At 41.9% G+C, this 20,062-nt stretch overlaps 1 protein-coding gene across 1 annotated transcript in view; it reads right to left on the minus strand.

Moving 5' to 3' along the window:
- The window catches only part of PCLO (piccolo presynaptic cytomatrix protein), a 535,987-nt gene that overhangs the window by 81,290 nt on the left and 434,635 nt on the right, over window positions 1–20,062 (minus strand). Inside the window, exons 16-19 of the mRNA XM_077807877.1 lie at window positions 17,530–17,580; window positions 15,983–16,113; window positions 12,275–12,301; window positions 7,031–7,124 (exon numbers count right to left, since the gene is read on the minus strand). Of these exons, the coding sequence (XP_077664003.1) occupies window positions 7,031–7,124; window positions 12,275–12,301; window positions 15,983–16,113; window positions 17,530–17,580 (303 nt within the window). The remainder of the gene's footprint in view (window positions 1–7,030; window positions 7,125–12,274; window positions 12,302–15,982; window positions 16,114–17,529; window positions 17,581–20,062) is intronic.

Here is a 20,062-nt window from a genome sequence, read left to right on the forward strand (position 1 = left end):
TGCCAAGACGCATGGTGCAGAATAATTAATACTGAATAATAATTTTATAATTATTTGTACTTATTTAGTTTTATATTAATATTCTATGAGGTTTTTAAATGCATTGCCTTTTACATTGTTATAAAGGACTCGGTACACAGGGAACTCGGGGCAGAAAGGGAATGTGGATATAATTTTCAAAAGAGCTTAAATGATTTAGGAACCTACACTGCATTTTCAAAAGTGACTAAGGCATTCAGGAACCTAAGTGACTTTCAATGAGACTTAGGCTCCAACGTGCCTGAGTCACTTTTGAAAATTATCTCAGGATCCTAAGTCACTTAAATGCCTTTGAAAACTATATCCTTTCTAAATAAATCTATTATATATTAATTTCATTCAAGGAAGTGTAAATGTTTTACAAACATTAAAGAACTGAGCCTCACAATACTCCTGTAATGTATTGCTACCCACTTTAGACTGATCAGAAAACTGTGGCAGACTTTTTTTTTTTAATTTGTCCAAGGTCATGTACGGTGTCAATGGCAAAGGTAGGAATAAAACTCAGTACTTTTAATGCCAAATCATCTGCTCTCATCACTCCATCTTACACCTATCCAAAGAAAGGGGACTTGCACTGAGTATACATAGCAATGTTTGTAATATATGTCTAGAACCCCTCCCTAAATTAAAATATCTCCATCATTCTCCCCTTCCAAAAAAATTAATTATGAAATAAATACTCAGTTTTACTTATTTTTTCCATTTAACTGTCTAACTGGAACTTGCTATATTGCAAAATTAATCATTATGGTCTTGAAAAAGTCTGTTTCATTCAAAAGTCTTTCTCATAATTATTTTCAGTTTAATTTCTGCTATGTTATGAAAGAGAAAACGAAAATGAAAAATTGTATAACCAGCCAATGTCTAGACAGTGACGTTAAAAAGACTATATTAACAAACATTTAATAATACTTATTTGCTGTCAGCAGGCGAGCATGCCTTTGATCATAGAATCAAACGGCCTTGAGAGGTCATCAAGTCCAGTGCCCTGTGCTGAGGAAGGACCAAATAAACCTAGACCATCCATCACAGGTGTTTGTACATCCTGCTTTTAAAACCCTCCAGTGATGGGAATTCCACTATCTCCCATGGAAGCCCATTCCAGAATCTAACTACCCTTATAGTTAGAAAGCTTTTCCTAATGTCTAAGTCTCCCTTGCCATAGATTAAGCACATTACTTCTTGTCCTACCTTCAGTGGATATGGAGAACAATTGATTATTGTCCTTTTTATAACAGCCCTCAAAATATTTGAAGACTGTTATCGGTTCCCCGCATCAGTCTTTTTTTCTCAAGACTAAATCTGCCCAGTTTTTTGTTAATCTTGCCTCAGAGTTCAGGTTTCTAAACTTTTATCATTTTTGTTGCTCTCCTCTGGACTCATTCCAATTTTATCTTTCCTAATGTGTCCTGCCCAGAACTGGACAAATTACTCCAGCTGAGGCCCCATCAGTGTTGGGTAGATCAGGACAATTACCTCCTGTTAATACACTCCAGAATGATATTAGCCTTATTTGCAATTGTATCACATTATTGACTCAATTCAATTTGTGATCCAGTATGACCCTCTGAAACTTTTCAGCAGTAACCTCACCAATTATTCCCCATTTTGTAAGTTGTGCATTTGATTTTTTCTTCCTAAGTGCAGGACTTTGTTCTTATCTTTAATTAATTTCATCTTATGCATTTCAGACCAACTCTCCAAACTGATGGCGGAGTGGAAAATGCTTCTCTGAAAGAATAGTTTTATCAAGTTTTTGAGCCAACACTAGCAAGGAAATGATTGCTGACAGTATATGGCTAATTCACAATCCGATGTAGCTTAAGTAGTTTGCTGATCAGAACATCTGTTCTGCAACCAGCATTGTTATTCTCTTAAACTCCTATTTATAGTCATTATCAAACTGTTGTGAAATATCAATCCATGTTGGCTATGCGTCCAGACACTATGAACACCTTGACATGGAGACAATTCTCCAAGCTGTAGTATATGTTTATTTATATGTGCATTTGCAGCCATCATATACTCTAGGAACAACTGGAATCACAAATATCAGGAAAGATCCAATGCTGGGAGGGACTATGGTGCTATTTGCTATCTTGGCAAGGTATTTAACCTTGCTGCTCTGTGGAACTCTTGCTAATTCATGGAATAGCACTGAATTTTCCTAAGAGAAGAATCATCCACCTACACAACCATCTCATTCTCTCTAGCCAACAGATACATGCCAGGAGAGGTGTGAAAAGAAAAGTCCCTACCAAAAAAAGACACTATGTTGCACACAGTTCTCCCCTGGCAGAGACGACGAAAGAACAAACAACATGTGACAGATGTTAGTCACATCTCTTAATATACTTCTCTTTAATGTATTACTGGAAGGCACTCAGATACCAAGGTGATGAGTGCTGTATTAACATAGAGCAAGGTGAATAACTGATTTTTTGGTTGGGTGACATGGTCTTTCTGAAAAATTAAAAACAAAATGCAGTTTGGATCAAACAGAATCTGATTTTTTTTGGAATTTTTGTTGAATCAAGAAAGTCCAGTGCCTGAACCACTGGGCTAAAGGTTGTAAATGGGAAGGATACCAGCATCAACACCATTTCTTCCTCCAACCATTCTGAAACTATTTGTCAAATTTGCTGAAAGTTGGAATAAAACTGCATTTTTCCTTGAATAAACTATTCATTCTGAAAATTTTGCCCAGAACCTCCATGGAAGAGAACAGAATACGATTGTAGTGACAGTAGAAGCAAAGGTTAAAAAAATTTAAAATTCTTTTTTGTCACATTTTAAATTCTTTGATCTTAGCTCAGTGAGCAGGTGTCAGTATTTCAGCCACTCTTAGCACAGGCCCTAGCTGGCATCCTGAACGGCAAACTTTTGACTGTTACTTTGCCAATTAGGGCCTGTGGTAAGAGTGGCTGAGATACAGACAACTTTCTACTAGGCTCTGGCTGAGAACATCAGCTCATTTAAGGTCACCAAATAAATTTTTGATGTTCAGTCCCTGCTAACTAGACCTGTGACATGTTCACAGCAGACCCTGAAACCAAACCATTTTAAACTTGAAAATCAGCCTGGATTATTTGGAAAGTTTGCTAAGATTTACAAACCTCTTTAGTGAACCTGGGAGGTTTAGGGGCTGCATTGCAGCCATACCATTTTCATTTCGCATACCTTCACTGTGAAAACAGGCAGGGATTTGGTTGAATTTCACTTTGAACTTTTGGATTAGTTTGAAATGCTATGTATGCAAACCCCCAAGGTGTGACACCAAAATACAAGTTTACACAAACCCTGAAAGCCATAACTGAGCTGGATTTCAGCCCATGACCTTAGCAGTAAAAGACTCCATAGCCCATTATTAAGGCTACGATTTAGTCATGAGTATTTTTAGTAAAAGTCATAGACAGGTCACAAAACTTCATGGCCATGATCTGTCCATGACTTATACTAAAAATACCTGTGACTAAAACTTGGGCGGGGGAGTGTGGGGAGGGATGTTTTGTGGGGGACGCTGCTGGGGTGGTCATTGCTGGGGGCAGAGGTGGCTCCTGAGGCTGGAGGCACCCGGGGCCAGCGGCACCTGCTGCCGGGGGCCGTGGACTGGGGCTGCTCCTGCCAGCTGCCTGGGGACCACTGCCTGGGGCCAGAGACCACAGCTGCTCTGGCCGGCCACCCAGGGAATGCTGCCTGGGCCACAGACTGCGGCTGCTCTGGCCGCCCTGGGACAGCTGCCGGGGGCCACCTGAGCAGTGGCTGGTGTGGCTGTCCCCAGGGCTTGGCTGTCCCTGGGGCCACCTGAGCAGCTGGCCCCAGAGCCAGCTGTTTGGGCGGCCCTGAGGTCATCCACACTGACTCCTGCAGAAGTCACGGACACTGCGGAAAGTCACGGAATCTGTGACTTCCATGACCTCCATGACTGACATGCAGCCCTACCCATTATCAATCCTGTGAACCACATTAGTCCCCTCTCCAGCCTTCTTAGTGTTGCTTCATGCAAAAACGAATTCACTAATCCACACTGTCATCACTGAAAGAGAAGAATAAATAATCAAGTTTGAAATTGGGAGGCTAATTTTAAGGGCTGTGTGTCAGGATGAAGGACCAGATCAAGGCAGCTGAAAAAATCTGGACATTCTGCAGTAGCAAGCTTGGCATGCTGAAGTCATTTATAAAGTACTGAGAGATTGGATGGCTGTGAAAAATCAAATCTGAAAGTGTCAAGAACTTAAATGCTAAGAAATACAGGAACATTCGGGAAATGCAACTGGATCCAGGTGCTGGAAACAAATAATCTGTCTAGGTCCATTACTCCATAATTTTTGGATTTAAACCAGGAGGGAGACCCTCGTTTTGTCATATTTTTTTAAAAAGGACAAAACTTCTCTTTCTCACACTCAGACCACTGCCATGCTAAAGGCTACCACAGCTGATTTCGGAACTCAAGATTAGATTTAGAAAACTAACAATAGTAAGCAGGAGAAAGCTTTTGAGAACATGAGGGACTCCCCTCCCTAACTGTGACTGAAGCCGGTCTACTCTTGGAAAATAGAAACCCTAAAATGTTCCTCTCAGGGGACTAAGCCCATCCTTAAGCCCCTCACTGTTATGTGTGAAAAAGCAACATTCCATATGTATTTTATTTAAATATAGAAAACAACAGAACCCCTAATATAAGTGAATCTGGATGACTGTAAGGAGCAAGACTTCTTGTTTCTACATCTTAGACATGCTCTATGTCTTGACTCACTCTCTCTAGTTAATTCAGCATCACATTCAGAGTTGCCATGCCTGCAGCTGTGCATTGCTGAAAGTGTGGGATCCTGGAGGCAGCCTCACAGACCTGGAAAACACTCAAAGCCTGAGTCTCTAGTTACAATCCTGAGACTCAGCAGGTGCATCTTAGACCTGCTAGATGCCAGGAAGGAAGATCTCTGATGGTCATCAGCTAACTAGGCTGTCTCAAAAGAAGATGGTGACGCCACCAGACCAAGTGCAAACTAATGCCAAAGCCCTTAGACCTCACTGAACACTGACAAATGCATAACGGTAAACCAGTCAGTATTACCTCTGGAGTATTATTAAGATAGGTACTGAATTTATATCTATATGTCTAGTGTTTAGACTTTATGAAATGCCTGTAAATTGCTGCATGCATAATCTCACTTAAAACCATGCTATAAGGTAATACTGAAGTGTTTGTTCTATAACTGTAAAATGTTTGCTTTGAAACTATGTAGCTCACCAAACAATAAAGAAGACTTCACCTAATGCAAAATGCTGGATTCCTACAGATTCCTGCCCATGAGGAAAGACTATTGAATCCAAATGGGCCATCGTGGAACAAAGATTTTGTTGATTTTGTCTCCCACAGCCCTGAAGAGATTACGTGCCCAACCCCTCATTTTATCACTGGGATGCTGGGGGAAGGGAATAAAAATGCCTGTTAAGGAGAATTTATTATTCTTTTGCTGCTTGAACTCTGAGGGTGAGGCTTTCTAAGTATGTTTTGCCTGGGTTAGCCCTAAAGGATACATAGAGTCTGCTTACTACAGAAGTTTCTATTACTTTTTGAAAGCTGACTGTAACTCGTGTGTGTGTGTGTGTGTGTGTGTGTGTGTGTTTACCTGCTTTACTCTTGTAAAGAACTCTTATTTCTTTTTCCTAGTTACTAAACCTGTGGCTGGTTTGTTACAGGATTAGCTACAAGTACTGTCTTTGGTTTCAGATCTGAGTACAACTGGCCTGAAGTAAGTGACTGGTCCTTCAGGACTGGGACTAACCTGAATATTGTTGTGATTTTTGGTGTAAAGCAACCATCTGTTATAATGTCCATCTTGCCCGGGTGGCAGTGGGACTCTCTGTGACTCCATGGTAAGACTGGTATAGTGCTTTAGGAGATCACACTTGTTACTAGGTTGTTACTAAATCTCATTATAGAACATACAACCAGGTTGGAGTTTTTCCCCTGCTTCTTGACAGTCTGCCCCAAGGTTGGCACTCAGGGTCGTGAGCCACTCCAGACAGTGAGACAAAGACAACAACACTTGGCATAGGCGCTAACTCTGTGGATGCTCCAGAGCTAGAGCAACCACGGGGAAAATTGGTGGGTGCTTTGCACCCACCAGCAGCCAAGCTCCGCTCCCTCCCTGCTCTGCCCCCCCCGCCCTACCTCACCTCCGCCTCCTCTTCTGAGCGCGCCATTTCCCGCTTCTTCTCCCAGCACTTGCCACCGCAATACAGCTGTTTCATGGCGTAACAAGCTCTGAGAGGGATGGGGAGGAGTGGGACTGTGGCGTGCTCAGGGGAGGAGGTGGGGAAGAGGCAGGGCCGGGGCCAGGATTTGGGGAAGGGATTGGAATAGGGGCAGGGAGGGGGCAGAGTTGGGGCAGGGACTTTGGGGAAGGGGGCAGGGCAGGGGCAGGATGGGGTGAAGTCAGGGAGGGGCCGGGGACAGAGGGGGATTGAGCACCGACCAGTGCCAGCAGAAGTTGACGCCTATGCCACTTGGTGAACAAATCTATGTTAAATGTGCTTGAACTTACTTATCCCTGGAAAATACACTAAGTATATTGATAGTCCAGCATAGTAATGTTGACCTGGTGTGACTTTAAATGATGTGTATGTTCGTATAGAACTAATAGAGGGATCAAGGGTATTTGCCTCCAAACGCTTTTTTAAATAACTGATAGTAGGTGAAATACGGTGAATTCCAAAGTAAAAAAACCAAAACTATTGGGAAGTATTTTTACGAGTTGAAGGGGCAACTAAATCTCTGGCAGAGATGCTCAAACTGTATCTGTAGAGAGAGTGAACTCTATCAGAGGCAAGGAAATCATTCAAGCTTCCCTTCAATTTGATAGCAGGATTTCTCAGGGGGATGAACTCCCTCCAATATCACCCCTGATTCCACAATGACAGTTACTGGCCATACAAATAATAGAACAGAAAATCACAGTGGATAGTGTTAATAGTCATGTACCTGCTCCATGGAGATACTTTTATAAATGACCGTCTGATTCCACTCGGGATTCAAGCTTTTCTGCACGTATTTAGTCCTCCGCTTGTACTCAGCACTGAATTTGAACAAAGGAAGGGAACATTACATTAGTCCTCTTTTGTTTCCTTCTGTTCTTGTACAGAATATATTTTATGGAAATAGAAAAAAACCTGCAACAACTCAGGGCTATAAGAATACAATGAGCGCCTACCTTCTTTATCTGCATTGCCCAAGCTGCTGTACCATGGTTTCATGATGCTATCTTTAAAAAGCTGACGTTATGAGCCTTCTGAAAGCTCAGCCTGCCTACAAGAAAACTGTTCAACCTCCAGCATCAGGAAACACAAGCCTTTTTTTTTTTTTTTTTTTTTTACTGTAGTTATACATACCTCCTGCCTCTTTAGAGCAGGGCTTTAATTACAACTGTAAATGATAATGTGTTTCTTTCCCAAAGAACATCTTTCTGTTATCACATTTAGGTAGGCTTAATCCATTTTATTTTTATTTTGTATTCTTTAATCACAGGAGTCTCATCTTATAGGAACATTAAATGAAAGCAATGGTACACTGATATACTGTTAATGAAAGAAACATAATTTCATACTGATCCTGTTCTCTGGCTTCGCCTCTGACTGTAGTGAGACCAAGCATAAAAGTGCATCAAGCTCGTTTTTATCAATAGGCAAGTATAAGAAGTTTGGCTGAATTAGCTGCATTAAAAAGGAGCTGAAATATACTCAATTATACTCTGCATTTCCTGGGTGAAGAGCAAGTAATGCACTCACCTTTCATACATTATGGATTCCTTGGGCACTATAAGCCCTGATGCTAGATCCACTTGTATACCAATTTTAATTTAATATAAAATGTTAATGGAAAAGATGTCATAGGGTTACCTAAGAAAATACCAAGAACTTCTAGGATTCTGAGCACCCAAATAGATTTAAAGTGCAGAACCATTTTGATAAATGAAAGTTAACTGCTCTTTTATTTACATTTAAACATGGCCCTAATGTAAAGGAACAATCAAAGACTTGAAGATTGGTTTATTTTATTTTTGATTATTCTTCCTTGTTTTAAGACCACTCTGAAAGCGTATAAGTAATATTTCCCAGCTTGATTTGTCCCTGTTCTTTTGGCAAATATGATTTCCTCCCTCTGCTATGGTTCTAATGGAGTAAACACCAGTACGGATTGCCTCATTTTGAGTACTTGCATAATTACAGCTTTGGACACAGTGGTCGTAGTCGATACTCTTACTCATGTCAAACAGTACATTATACTATACAAGTGGCTCCACTGAAATAAATTGTGCAAACAGTTGTGAAAAGTTCTTTCCAATTTTTTTCCACAGAAAATACTTACCATTTTCTGACAGGCTCTACTCTATTGTCTCATATCTGTTTTTCTATCTATATACATATTTTTCAGAAAGGCCCAAAGGCCCACATTCTCCTCTTTCTCACACTATATTACATCACAGGCCCTGAGGAACATACAGCACATCTGAGGTCTGCTCCGTAATAACGAGGCATTTGTGAGCACAGTGACATGAAATCCCTCTCCTGCCTCTTTTCCTCAGACATTCAGTTCTGAGTGACACTCTGTAAAGACAAAAAGAAAAGGAGGACTTGTGGCACCTTAGAGACGAACAAATTTATTTGAGCATAAGCTTTCGTGAGCTACAGCTCAAATAAATGTGTTAGTCTCTAAGGCGCCACAAGTACTCCTTTTCTTTTTGCGAATACAGACTAACAGGGCTGCTACTCTGAAATCTGTAAAGACAGTGACTTGCAGCTCTTCTGCATCCCACACCTAGCCCATTTCACACAGCCCCATTCATTTTCTTTCAAAACATGATGTACTACTGTTCTCCAATTTACTAAAAAATGTGTAGGGCACTGTGGTTTGTAAAGCAGAGTATCTTCCCACGTCCACTTAAGAGAGGAAAGCAGAACATGTCCATAATGCAATTGGGTCTGACAACCTCAGAGTGTAAAGATATCTGTTAAAAAAGGAGCTCTTTTTCTTTTTCTTTTTTATCATGCATCAGTAAGAAAGATGGATGGGATTTCAGGGGGAATGAATGCATGTTAAAAAGAAATTCACCCTATAGTCTTATTACTCTGCATTCTTTGCAAAGAAGGCAAAAACAACCACCCCACTACCACCAACACCACCAAACCGTAAACCTCTCTGGGAAGCAGAAAGACTATGATGACTAATCCTATTTCATGGTCCACTTAAATATTTATGCCTATTAAGAAAACCAGACAAACTCAGTGGCATGTTCCCCCCATTCTCCTGCTCCCAAGCCCCTCCTTAGGCCTTTCTGAAGCTGTCTCTGCACATCTGGAGATGGGGTAAGCTGAGAAGGGCAGGACTGGGGTGAGCATCTCTCTGTCCTCACACTACTTTTCTGATCAGCTAATGCCGACTTGTAAAAATTAACTCACCCAGACTCCCCTTGCACAAGTTGGAATCCATTTCCCTCCTACCCAGGGGCAGGAGAAAGGGGGCAGGGACAGTGGGGAACACAGGAGCTTGAAGACAGTTCAGAGGCACTGGAACTTGGTCTGGATGATTCTGGTACTCAAGGGATATACTGGTTTCAGGGGAGGAGATCTTGGGTTTTGAAAGTGGGTAGGGGATTGGACCCCCCTGCTGGTCTCCTTGATACCACTGTAAATCTTGAGTAATTCCCATGAACTCCGGGCAGTTACTCCTGGGTTAGCCTTAGGGGTGGGCAACATGGGTGACTGTCCAAGGTGCCATGGTCGGGGTCGTGGGGGGGCACCACCTGAGTGTTGCAAGCTGGTGGGCCTGGGCTGCCAGAGAGGGGGGGTTGTGTGGGCAAGTCTGGGGCTGGAGCCACTGGCAAGCCAGGCAGAGGGGAAGGTGATGGCACCTGGAGCTGCCAACTGGCGGGGAGACACAGGCAACAGGCTCGCCCCTGCGGAGCCAGTGGGCCAACCCCTGGTATCCCCTTCCCGCGGGCGCAGTGGTCAAGAGGTATACGGCTGGGGAAGGCCCTGGGCTCAGAAACTCCCTCTCTGTGTAGCCCGGCCTGGACAGCCAGTCACTCGTGGCAGTGGCTCTGCCTTCAGAGCTGGGCACCTGGCCATCCACTGCTGCTCTCCGGCTATCCAGACCAGGCTGCACAGAGAGGGAATTTCTGAGCCACCCAACCAGTGCTTAATTTGTGCCAAGGGTTAATGGGCCTGAGCCCTGGCAGGTCTCTCATTATAAATTAAGCACTGTGGGGAGGAAGTGGGGCTTGGGCGCAATGAGGGTGGGGAGCCTGGAGAGCCTGCGGGGGTCAGGGGCAATAGTGGGGAGACTGTGGGGGCCAGGGGTCATGGGCGGGTGCCTCTGCCAGGAGTGCCAAAATATAAGTTCATCCAGGGCATCCTTTTCCCTAAGGCTGACCCTGAGTTACTCCAGTTTTATATCTGTGAGAGCAGAATTTGGCCTGAAGTGCTATTGCAAAAGGGACTGAGTCTGTTGCACAGCAAGAAATTAAAAAACAACAACACTGACTAAATCTAGAAAAGCCCACACAAAGCAGAATGCCACTTGAAGGACTGTGCAATTTTAAGAAGAAAGACCTGGCAAATACATTGGATCTGTCCCACTAGATTACCACTTTTCCCTTTGCCTGTGATTAACAGATGGTGATGCTTTGATACAACACCTTCATTAAAACTAGTCAACTCCCAATGGAGTTCATACTTGAAACTCATAAGACATGCCATATGTGGAAAGAACACAAACAGAGGCTCTTCCTTTTCTTTATCATTTCTCTGGGTTTCCCCTTTTATACCCTGTTGCTATATGCAGTAACACAATACATTACTTATAGAATAAAGAAAGTATTAGACTACTCTTACATGGAAAAATTAACGTTTGAATACATGAATTATATAATTATATTAATTATGAAATAACCGTGATTTGAGGCAGAGCGGAATTTGTTTATTAAAAAAGCCACCTATTAGCCTGCTTAAATTTTCCTTTTTAAATAAATGTGAGATTAGAGCACTGAATTGTATCTGGTATTACTCTGAGTTGGAGCTGGTCAGAAATTTTTAGTCAAAACAAGTGTTTTTTGACAAATAGGCCATTTTCCTCTGAATTGACAGGTTTTGTAAAATGTGTCAATTTCAATAAAATTTTCTTTAGGACCCTCTTCCACCCTTCTCACCCTCGCGCCCCCCACTCCTTACCCCTCCCATCCAAATCTCAGACAAAAGTGCTTTGACATTTTTTGAAGGGAACATTCCAATTTTTCATTTACAAATGACTTTTCAGAACAAAATTAATTGTTTTTCCACAAAAACATAGTGGAAAATGTTTTTAACGTCAAAATTGCAATGAAATGTTTATATTTTATCCAAATGAAATATTTTGATTGACCTGAAATGAATTTTGTTTTGGTATTTGGTTTCATAGGAAAATTTCATTTTTGTTTAGTTTTGTTTTCATTCTGTTTTGGAATAGAAAAAAATTCAAAATCATGGAATTTCCAACAAAACAGAAAATCTGGTTCTGTACCCACTCTGCTGTGGGTTGACACTGGTGTATTTAAGAGCAGAATTTTGTCATTTAATCTGTTTTATACCTGTACTCCAAAACCCAGCACAGGTAAATCTAACTAATATTTCAGTTCTGCTTACTTCAGACTGCCATTTATATGTGGACTTTTGCTAGAAAGCTATAAATCCATCTAGTACAATAATCTATAATATAATTCTAGGCAAAGGTTTTGTATAAGGTGTACAATAGTTCTCCAAAGAAAGGTAGAATTGGGTCACTTCCAAATAATGTCAGCATCTCTGATTGTCTCTCAGCAGTAACCTCTGCTGAAAATTATGTGACAAGTTCACAGTTAATCACAAGCATCAAAGAGTAAGGACCAATTTACGCAGTATTTGATTGAACAAAATTCCCATTCACTTCAGTGGAAGTTTTAAATAATTAAGAACTACAGAGTTTGATCCTAAAACGTTACTGCATCAGGAACCACAACAATTCCCCCCCTCCTCCACCAATTTCTTTCCCTTCTGGAAATCAGATTCATTAGACAGTGAACAGCAAAGCCAGTCTTGATTCCTGGATTTATAGGTCACCAGAACTCAATGAAAATCTACAGGTACATGCATAAGGTAATCACAGCTTGATGCATGCATGCTTCAAAGAATAAAATTGAAAGATAAGTCACTCTACCTTGCATTCTGGACAACCATGACTTGTCTGCATGGACCCAGTGAGGAGACAGTGTAATAAATGGAGATAGGAAAGTGGAGGAAGCAGCATGAGAGAAAATGGGAATAGACAGAAACGAAAGAGAGAACATGTGAATAATAAATGAGCAGTTTCTAGTTTCAGAATCACAGGAAACAGACATTAACAAGAATACATATTTTGATGTGGATTGAACTACATCAAAAAGAAAGATATGTATTAGCAATCAGTGAATGCATTTGTATTCAGATAAAAGTAATGAAATTACTGAGCATCTCTCCACTTTAATTGTCAGTGGTATGTAAAAAGAATCCCCAAAGCAATATGTCCCATTGTGAATGATAACATTAATCATAGTTTGAACTAGAAATGGGCCCAAACCACAATGGAAATTTAAATGCCCCAGAACTTTGTCCCCGTTTGGAACTGGATTTGAATTCAGGTCAGAACTTTGTAGCTTGGACCTATCTCTAACTTAAAGTCTTATTTCTACAAAATCAGGGTAATAACTCCCCTCCCTCTCCCTCCAACTTCTCATATGACAATAGGCACAAGTAATTAAAACTCAGTTTTTACATAAAATGGAACTGTAGATGTCACAATACGTAAGGATTTACTATATATCCATCATAAATGGTCTTTTTTAGCCATTTTGGACCTACTGATTTCAATGGGAATTTCATGACCAATTTCTCTAGGAGCAAGACTGAGCCCTTTATAGCCTGAATCAACCATGTTTTCAATGGGACAATTCATGTGCTTTTAGCTATATGTGTGGTTAAGTACCTTGCTGAATTGGGACCATAGTTCAGAAATTCATCCTAAGCTGAACATTTGGGTAATAAGTGTCAAATTTTCAAGAGAGTCTCATTAGCTACACTTACCAAAATTGCAGGCAAATCCATTTGCAGGTGTAAAACAAATAGTTGTGTGTGCAATTCAGCATATCTGCACATATTTACACAGTTTGCTTATATGATGCAACTATGGAGTTTAGTATATAGTATATACTATATATAGTATATATAGTATATATATAAATTAGAGGAGGCCAAAACCAAAAGGAAACTACTAATTTCAGAGGCATCATGCTACTATGGCATAGCTCAAAAATAGGTTCACTTTTAAAGTGCAGGCCAATATTCCACTATATGGACTAATGATGATGGGTATTGTGCAAAGAAAAAATATATTTTTAAATATATATAAATAAATTTAATGGTTATGTGAGTTACTTGTTCATCTGTATAAATGTTTGCAAGATTGAGTAATTGAAATGAATGGGACTGCTTATGGGAATAACTTACATGTGTGAAGCTGAATCTGTCCATATGTTCTTGCAGAGTTGGAGCCTATTAAAGTCCATATGCATTATTTTAACATAGGTAAGTAAGAGTTTGCAGAATTGGGCCACCAATCCATACCTACGGATTGCTTGAGACAGCAGATTGATAGCCTGAATGACTGTCACAGATCCTCTGGAGCGATTGCCATCAATTATGTCCAAGAGAATTTAAGTTCTTGAAGTAATGTATTATGTGATGGCCAAATATGTGCAGTAAGTCATATTCTAAGACTCTTAAGGAACTACTGTTTTAAAATACTAGTGTACACACTCAAGAGCTGACTGTTGTGCTGCATTGTTGGAAAAAGTCATTTATATAAAATAGTTAATTTTAAAATTTAATTTACAAGCAGCTGAAAGGCATGAACCCACTTGATGGGACAATAGCTGATAAAGGTTTGATTCAAAAAATAAATCTAGCTATACTAGAGGGGCATAATGCCTCTGAAACAAATATTCTCCAACAGCTTTCACCTCTCCTAAGTACAAAGGTCAGACATACATTTTTAACTAATGTGGTCGAGGCCTAAGACTCTCTTAGGGCTAATGGGATTATTCACATGCATGAACATTTACAGGATTGTATGAAGGATTACAGGCCTCAAACCCGGGCCTGTGGGTTGCGAGACATTGGCAGCTCACCTGAACCAGTTGAGAAAGGGGTTAGTAAAGATATAGTTCACCTAGGACCCCGTCCACAAAATTCCTGTTTGGGGGAAATGTCCAGCCTTACAGATTGGCTGGGATGCACTATACAAACCAGAAAGAGGCAGAGGAAGGTGTCTGAGCAGCTAGGTGAATCCTTGGTTGGCTGTTACTATGGACCCTGCCTGCTTGCGTAACTCCTGAGCCCTCCCTTCTCATTTGTTCATGCTCTCCTTAACTCAGACCCCCATCTATTCCCAGTTCCTGTTTTCCTGCTTCGCTCTAGGTCTGTGATCTTGTGCCCTAACCCGATGCTGACTACAGCTTTGATGCCTGCCTTGACTCCTGACTCTGACCACTGGCTTGGCACCAGACTCGGGCACTGACTTTTGGCTTGGAACCAGACTCTGGCTCTGGGCTTGGCTACACTTACATTTTATAGTGCTCTAACCAGCCAGCTCAGGAGTGTGAAAAATCAGCCCCTGTGCACAGCAAGTCAGAGCACTTTAAAGCGCTACTGTAAACAGGGAGCCGTGCTCCCAGCGCTCAGAGCTAATCCCCTCATGGAGGTGGATTACCAGGAGTGCTTCAAAGTGCTGCCATGGGAGTGCTCTTGCGACCGCGCTTTGAAGTTTCCAGAGTAGCCATGCTCTCTGATCTTTGACTCAGATTCTGACTCTGGCTTTGGTTCCAGGCTCCTGACTCTAACCATTAGATTGATTGCCCAAACCCAGGTCCCTGCAGATTGTGCCACTGCAAAATAAGGCGCTGGTCCTGCAAGTTCTTATGCATGTTACATAAACTGAATAAACCTACATAAAGTTAAATGTAGTTCCACTATTTAAGTCAGTGGGACTGTTTGTTCTGCACATGTGTAACTGCTTGCGAGATCAGGACCTAAAACCAAAGTCATTACAGTTTATCAGACAGCAGTATGCATTAGAAAGGAGCACTGATTATAGATTTGCTATTATACTAATGGTTCAAAGGAGTCATTATGATCTGTGAAAAAAATTATAAAACACTACACAAACACTTCAGTGGGGAACCCCACATAACAACCTATCAAATATTTTAACTCTCATATGCTCCCTGAAAGGGATGTTTTCTAATAGCTCTCCTTTTTAAATTTACACTGTACCTTTAAAACCAATCATAGAGAGATTATTGAACATGGAATTAACATGGCAAATCTTGGTCTTAAATTCACAAAAACTAGAAAAAAAGATGAGCCAAAGATGAAATTCCACCCTAGTCTCACCTTGCAGTGTCCTTCATTACAGTCTCCCAAAAACATAAGAACCAGAAAAAACAGGCAGAGCAGAGTAAAAGACAGATTCCTAAGGAAAACTCTGAACTCCATGGATCTGGTGGGTTTCACCAGACCACAATGTTATTTTAACATAATTTGTGCACGTGTGTGACTTTTATTCTGTAAAAATTCAAAATAAAGATGAAATCTACAGGCCTGCTTCAGATCCCACTGAAATCAATGACAAAACTCACATGGATTTCACAGGAAATAGGATTGGGCCCTTTATTTGCACTGTCTTGTTAAAAAAAAGAGCAAAGAGATGTTCAGTGCTGCTTGATACTAACCAGATTTTCTGAAGTTTTAATCTAAGTTCTGTTTTTCAGGACTGGCATCAAAGACAAATGAAAAGCAACAGAGTTCAATCTGAAATTTCCCCTCTACTTACCCTCTCCCTGGAAGTAGATAGACTTTAACGAAAGGGTCAGAATAGCCATTGTTGTCTCGTGGAGCTAGGTTTCTTGCTTGAAGAATGTGGATGATGAGGTTGCCAAGGTGCTTGTCATAGTTGATTTGAAGCTAGAGTGGGCATAAAAATACTTGAGAATTATTTTTTCCTTTGCTTACTTAAGAATTCAGTTTTCCCCTGAAACCCTTTGCATAAATGTTTATTAAATGCAGCAACACCTATTCACATCTACTTGACAAGTGACTCATTTCAGCAGATGATTTAATCTTTCAGTGACCTGGGAGCACAGAAACAGATTCTGCTTCCTGCTAAAATGATTGTTCGTGCCTCCACAAAAAAAGAGAATGACCTGGTCAACAGCCTTAGCTCTTACACTAGAGATCTCAGGTAGAGATTCTAAAACCAGCATGGTAGTGTGCGCTCCATCAATCAGTCTTATGCACTCACAACCATAAGCCATCTCAGTCTATCCCATTGACAGTACAGGATTGTTCCCAGTCAGAAGAGTAGCCAATATTCACTCACACAGCTTCAAAGTGCACCCTCCCCATAATTTGAAATGGACTTTTTCCCACACACCCTAAATGACCATCCTAACTTGTATCATCTTCTCTTGACTCTCAAGACTCTCTTGGCTCCTTTCTTCATTTCCCCATGTCTCTGGTGGTACTGTCCTTTTCTTCACTCTGCACCTATGGTATAGCTGTCCCGTATCCCACAAACCATCAGTGTCTCTGCTCCTTATACCATATCTGCTAAAAGTTAACAAAAGAGGCTGCCAGAACCAGTTATTCCCTTAGGCTGTCTTGCTTTAAACCATGGACACTTGGCTCTCCGAGCCACTATTGAAAGTGGACGAAGGGGACAGATGTAGACAGAGGAGGAAAGTTGCTACCAGCTGCTTTCCCCAGCTCCCTAGCAGCAGCAGAAAGGGCTTCCAGCCAGGAGGTTGGGAGCTTACCCACTCTGTGGGGGCCCACCTGCACTTTGAAGTCAGTGGGACTCCCTTTTGAGTAAGGTGACCCTGAAATGGGAGCTCACATGGAACTGGGAGGCAATCTATGCCCACCAAACTTTCATTTCCAGAGGTTAGTGAACTTTTTATTTTTAAAGCACCACTGAGGTCAATTCAATTCAGATATATTCAGCTACTCAGCACTGCATGGAAAAAATTTAACTGCTTCTTGGAAAATCCACAACTTTGCTTGCATATATGTTCAGTGAATCACAGCGAGTGTCCAAGGATTGCAGATTGGAATCAAGTTCAATTTATTTTTTAGACCTTTTGAGAGCAGTAGGAATTCCCATGCCACTGTTGAATTGATCTTGTATTCCACACACTGATAATAAAGTCAGAGGTCCAAATCCGGCACTGCTTAAACCCATGTCATCCCAATGGCTTTAGTGACATTTCAAGGGTCCAAATTACCTCAGAATCAGCCCAAATCACACAGCACAGGTTCCCTTCTGAAAACTCATTCTAAACCTAAACACGTTCAGCTGCAATAAATTCTGTATGTATTTACCTGAATTTCTCCAGTGATTGGATGGGATGTGGACTTTGTGGCTTCAGTGGGCTACCAGATGAAAAAATATAGCGAGACACATAGGTTAAACATAACAGTCTTTCAATGGTAACATTTTTACAAAGCTCTGTTTACACTGCTCTACCTACCACTTACCTTAGAAAGCCACTTTTCTGCTGACTCAATCGATTACTAATTAATTATTATTATAGTATTTTCATTGGCACCTAGTGACCTCACCTGAAATCTTTAGGGTAGGTATTGTACAAACACTGAGAAAGAAACAGTCTCAGTCCCAAATTGTTTACAGTCTAAATCAGGGATCGGCAACCTTTGGCACGCAGCCTGTCAGGGAAATCTGCTGGTGGGCCGGGACGGTTTGTTTACCTGCAGCATCTGCAGGTTCGGCCGATCGCAGCTCCCACTGGCCGCGGTTCACCATTCCAGGCCAATGGGGGCTGCGGGAAGCGGCGCCGGCCAAGGGATGTGCTGACCGCCACTTCCTGCAGCCCCCATTGGCCTGGAATGGTGAACCGTGGCCAGTGGGAGCTGCGATCGCCCGAACCTGCAGATGCTGCAGGTAAACAAACCGGCCCAGCCCACCAGTGGATTTCCCTGACAAGCCGCATGCCAAAGGCTGCCGATCCTGGGTCTAAACAGATAAGACAGACAACATCCGGGAGGAAAAGAAGTAGCATCATTCTCATTTGACAGAGAGGGAACTGGAGCACAGAGATTAAGGGTAAGTCTACACTACAGCAGCAGAGCTACAGTGCTGCAGCTGTGCCACTGTAGTGTAGATGCTTCTGACATTGGCAGAAGAGGCAGAGGTAGAGGCAGTTAATTCCCCTCTCCGAAAGGTGGTAGCTACAGTAGGGGGTGGATTGACCTAACTATCTCACACAGGGTGTGACATTTTTCATAGCTCTGAGTGAGGTAGCTGTGTCAATCTAATTTTTAGGTGTAGACCAGACCTAATTGACTTTCCAGAGATGGCACAGCTGGATTTCGGTAGAGTTGCATGGATTAAACTACTTTAGGTCAAGGCCAATTATTTTCCCATCAACCTCTTGGATGATCACAGAGAAGAGGATGAAAGTGAGTGAATTTTCAAGTGGATGTGACAATTCCAAATCAGTTTCTGTTGATAGTCATTCATTGATTCTTAAGTATCATCTTCCGTGCCCATCAATTTGTTCATGTCACTGCCCTCTTTGAATCTTTCCACTGGCTCCCCATCTACTATCATATCAAATTTAAGCTTCTGGTCCCCTTCTTCAAATCTCTGTATATCCCTGCCTCTTCCTATTTATTCTCCTTTATTGAGGTCCATGAATTGCTGACAAGGACAAAAGCATTCCTAGATAATTATGTTTCTTCAATTTAAGACAAATTTCACCATTTGATTGATATCCTCTTTCATTATATGATGGTGTCCTTGAGCCAGCCTGGAGCTGCTTCCATTCTTCCAATGACTGGTCATGCAACCTGGGTCTATCAGGTTCTACATCAAAGTTTTCAATACTTTTATATTCTCTCCATACCTGATTCCTTGGTTGATGCAGCAGACAATGAGAGTTCCAAACAAAGACAAACTCACTATGCTTACAGCCAGTAAACAAATGCTCAGAAGATTGACCTCCTTCTAACTTGCAGATGTGAATTGCAATCTGCCAGGCATTCTAGGTCCATACGACACCTCTTGCAGTGCTAAGGTCATGCTGTGAAATATGTATCACAGCTGCTGCAGCCCTCCAAAGATCAAAAAGAATGTGTCAATGCATTGAAAAGCAACAGTTCAAGACGAGACAGGGGCTCATCTTGAGCAGGGGCTGGAGCCCCTGGAGGGGCAGGGGCTGGAGCTCTGGGTTGTGCATATGTTGAACCATGACTAAGGGCAGTGCAGTGTCCTTTCCTGCCTGGGTGCATGAAATGGGAGCAGTTCCCTAGTCTCCTTGTGTGTAGGAATTAGCGCTGGTTTGAAAAATTCAGATGCAATACAGTTTTGTTGGAATTTGCAATTTGTCAAAATCAAAGGGTTGTGCAGAAAGTATGGTTCAATTTCAGTGGAAACTCCACTGGCAACCAGACAGGATTCTGACTAAACCCTGCCGTGTTTCCTGCCAGCTCTCACACCCAGATCCTCAGCAGCACTTCTGTCAGGGAGCCAAGATCCTGGAAGGCCCAGCTCCCAAGCTCAAGGCTCCTTGGTAGCCTGGGCTCCTAAGATCCCTGGTATCCAGTCAGCCCACCAGGCAGACTGCCTCCCAGTCAGGGACCCCTGGCTTCTGGAGTCCATAGCTTTAGGGCAGCCAGGCAGGCAGACTGCCCTGAAGCCAGGGCTTCGCTCCCTTTTGCAGAAAATCTTGAATCGGAATGAAACCAAATTTTGAAATATCAAAATCCTCCAAAAAACGGAACTACATTTCCCCACCCAGCTCTAGTAAGGACTGCAATTGCTGCTGGACTTCGCTCAGGGTGACTCACATAGGGAGGGGGATGAAGGAAAATCCTCTTTGTGTTCTTCCCCCAC

This window comes from Eretmochelys imbricata, chromosome 1 (assembly GCF_965152235.1).
Source record: "Eretmochelys imbricata isolate rEreImb1 chromosome 1, rEreImb1.hap1, whole genome shotgun sequence".
In the NCBI taxonomy this organism is placed as follows: domain Eukaryota; kingdom Metazoa; phylum Chordata; order Testudines; family Cheloniidae; genus Eretmochelys; species Eretmochelys imbricata.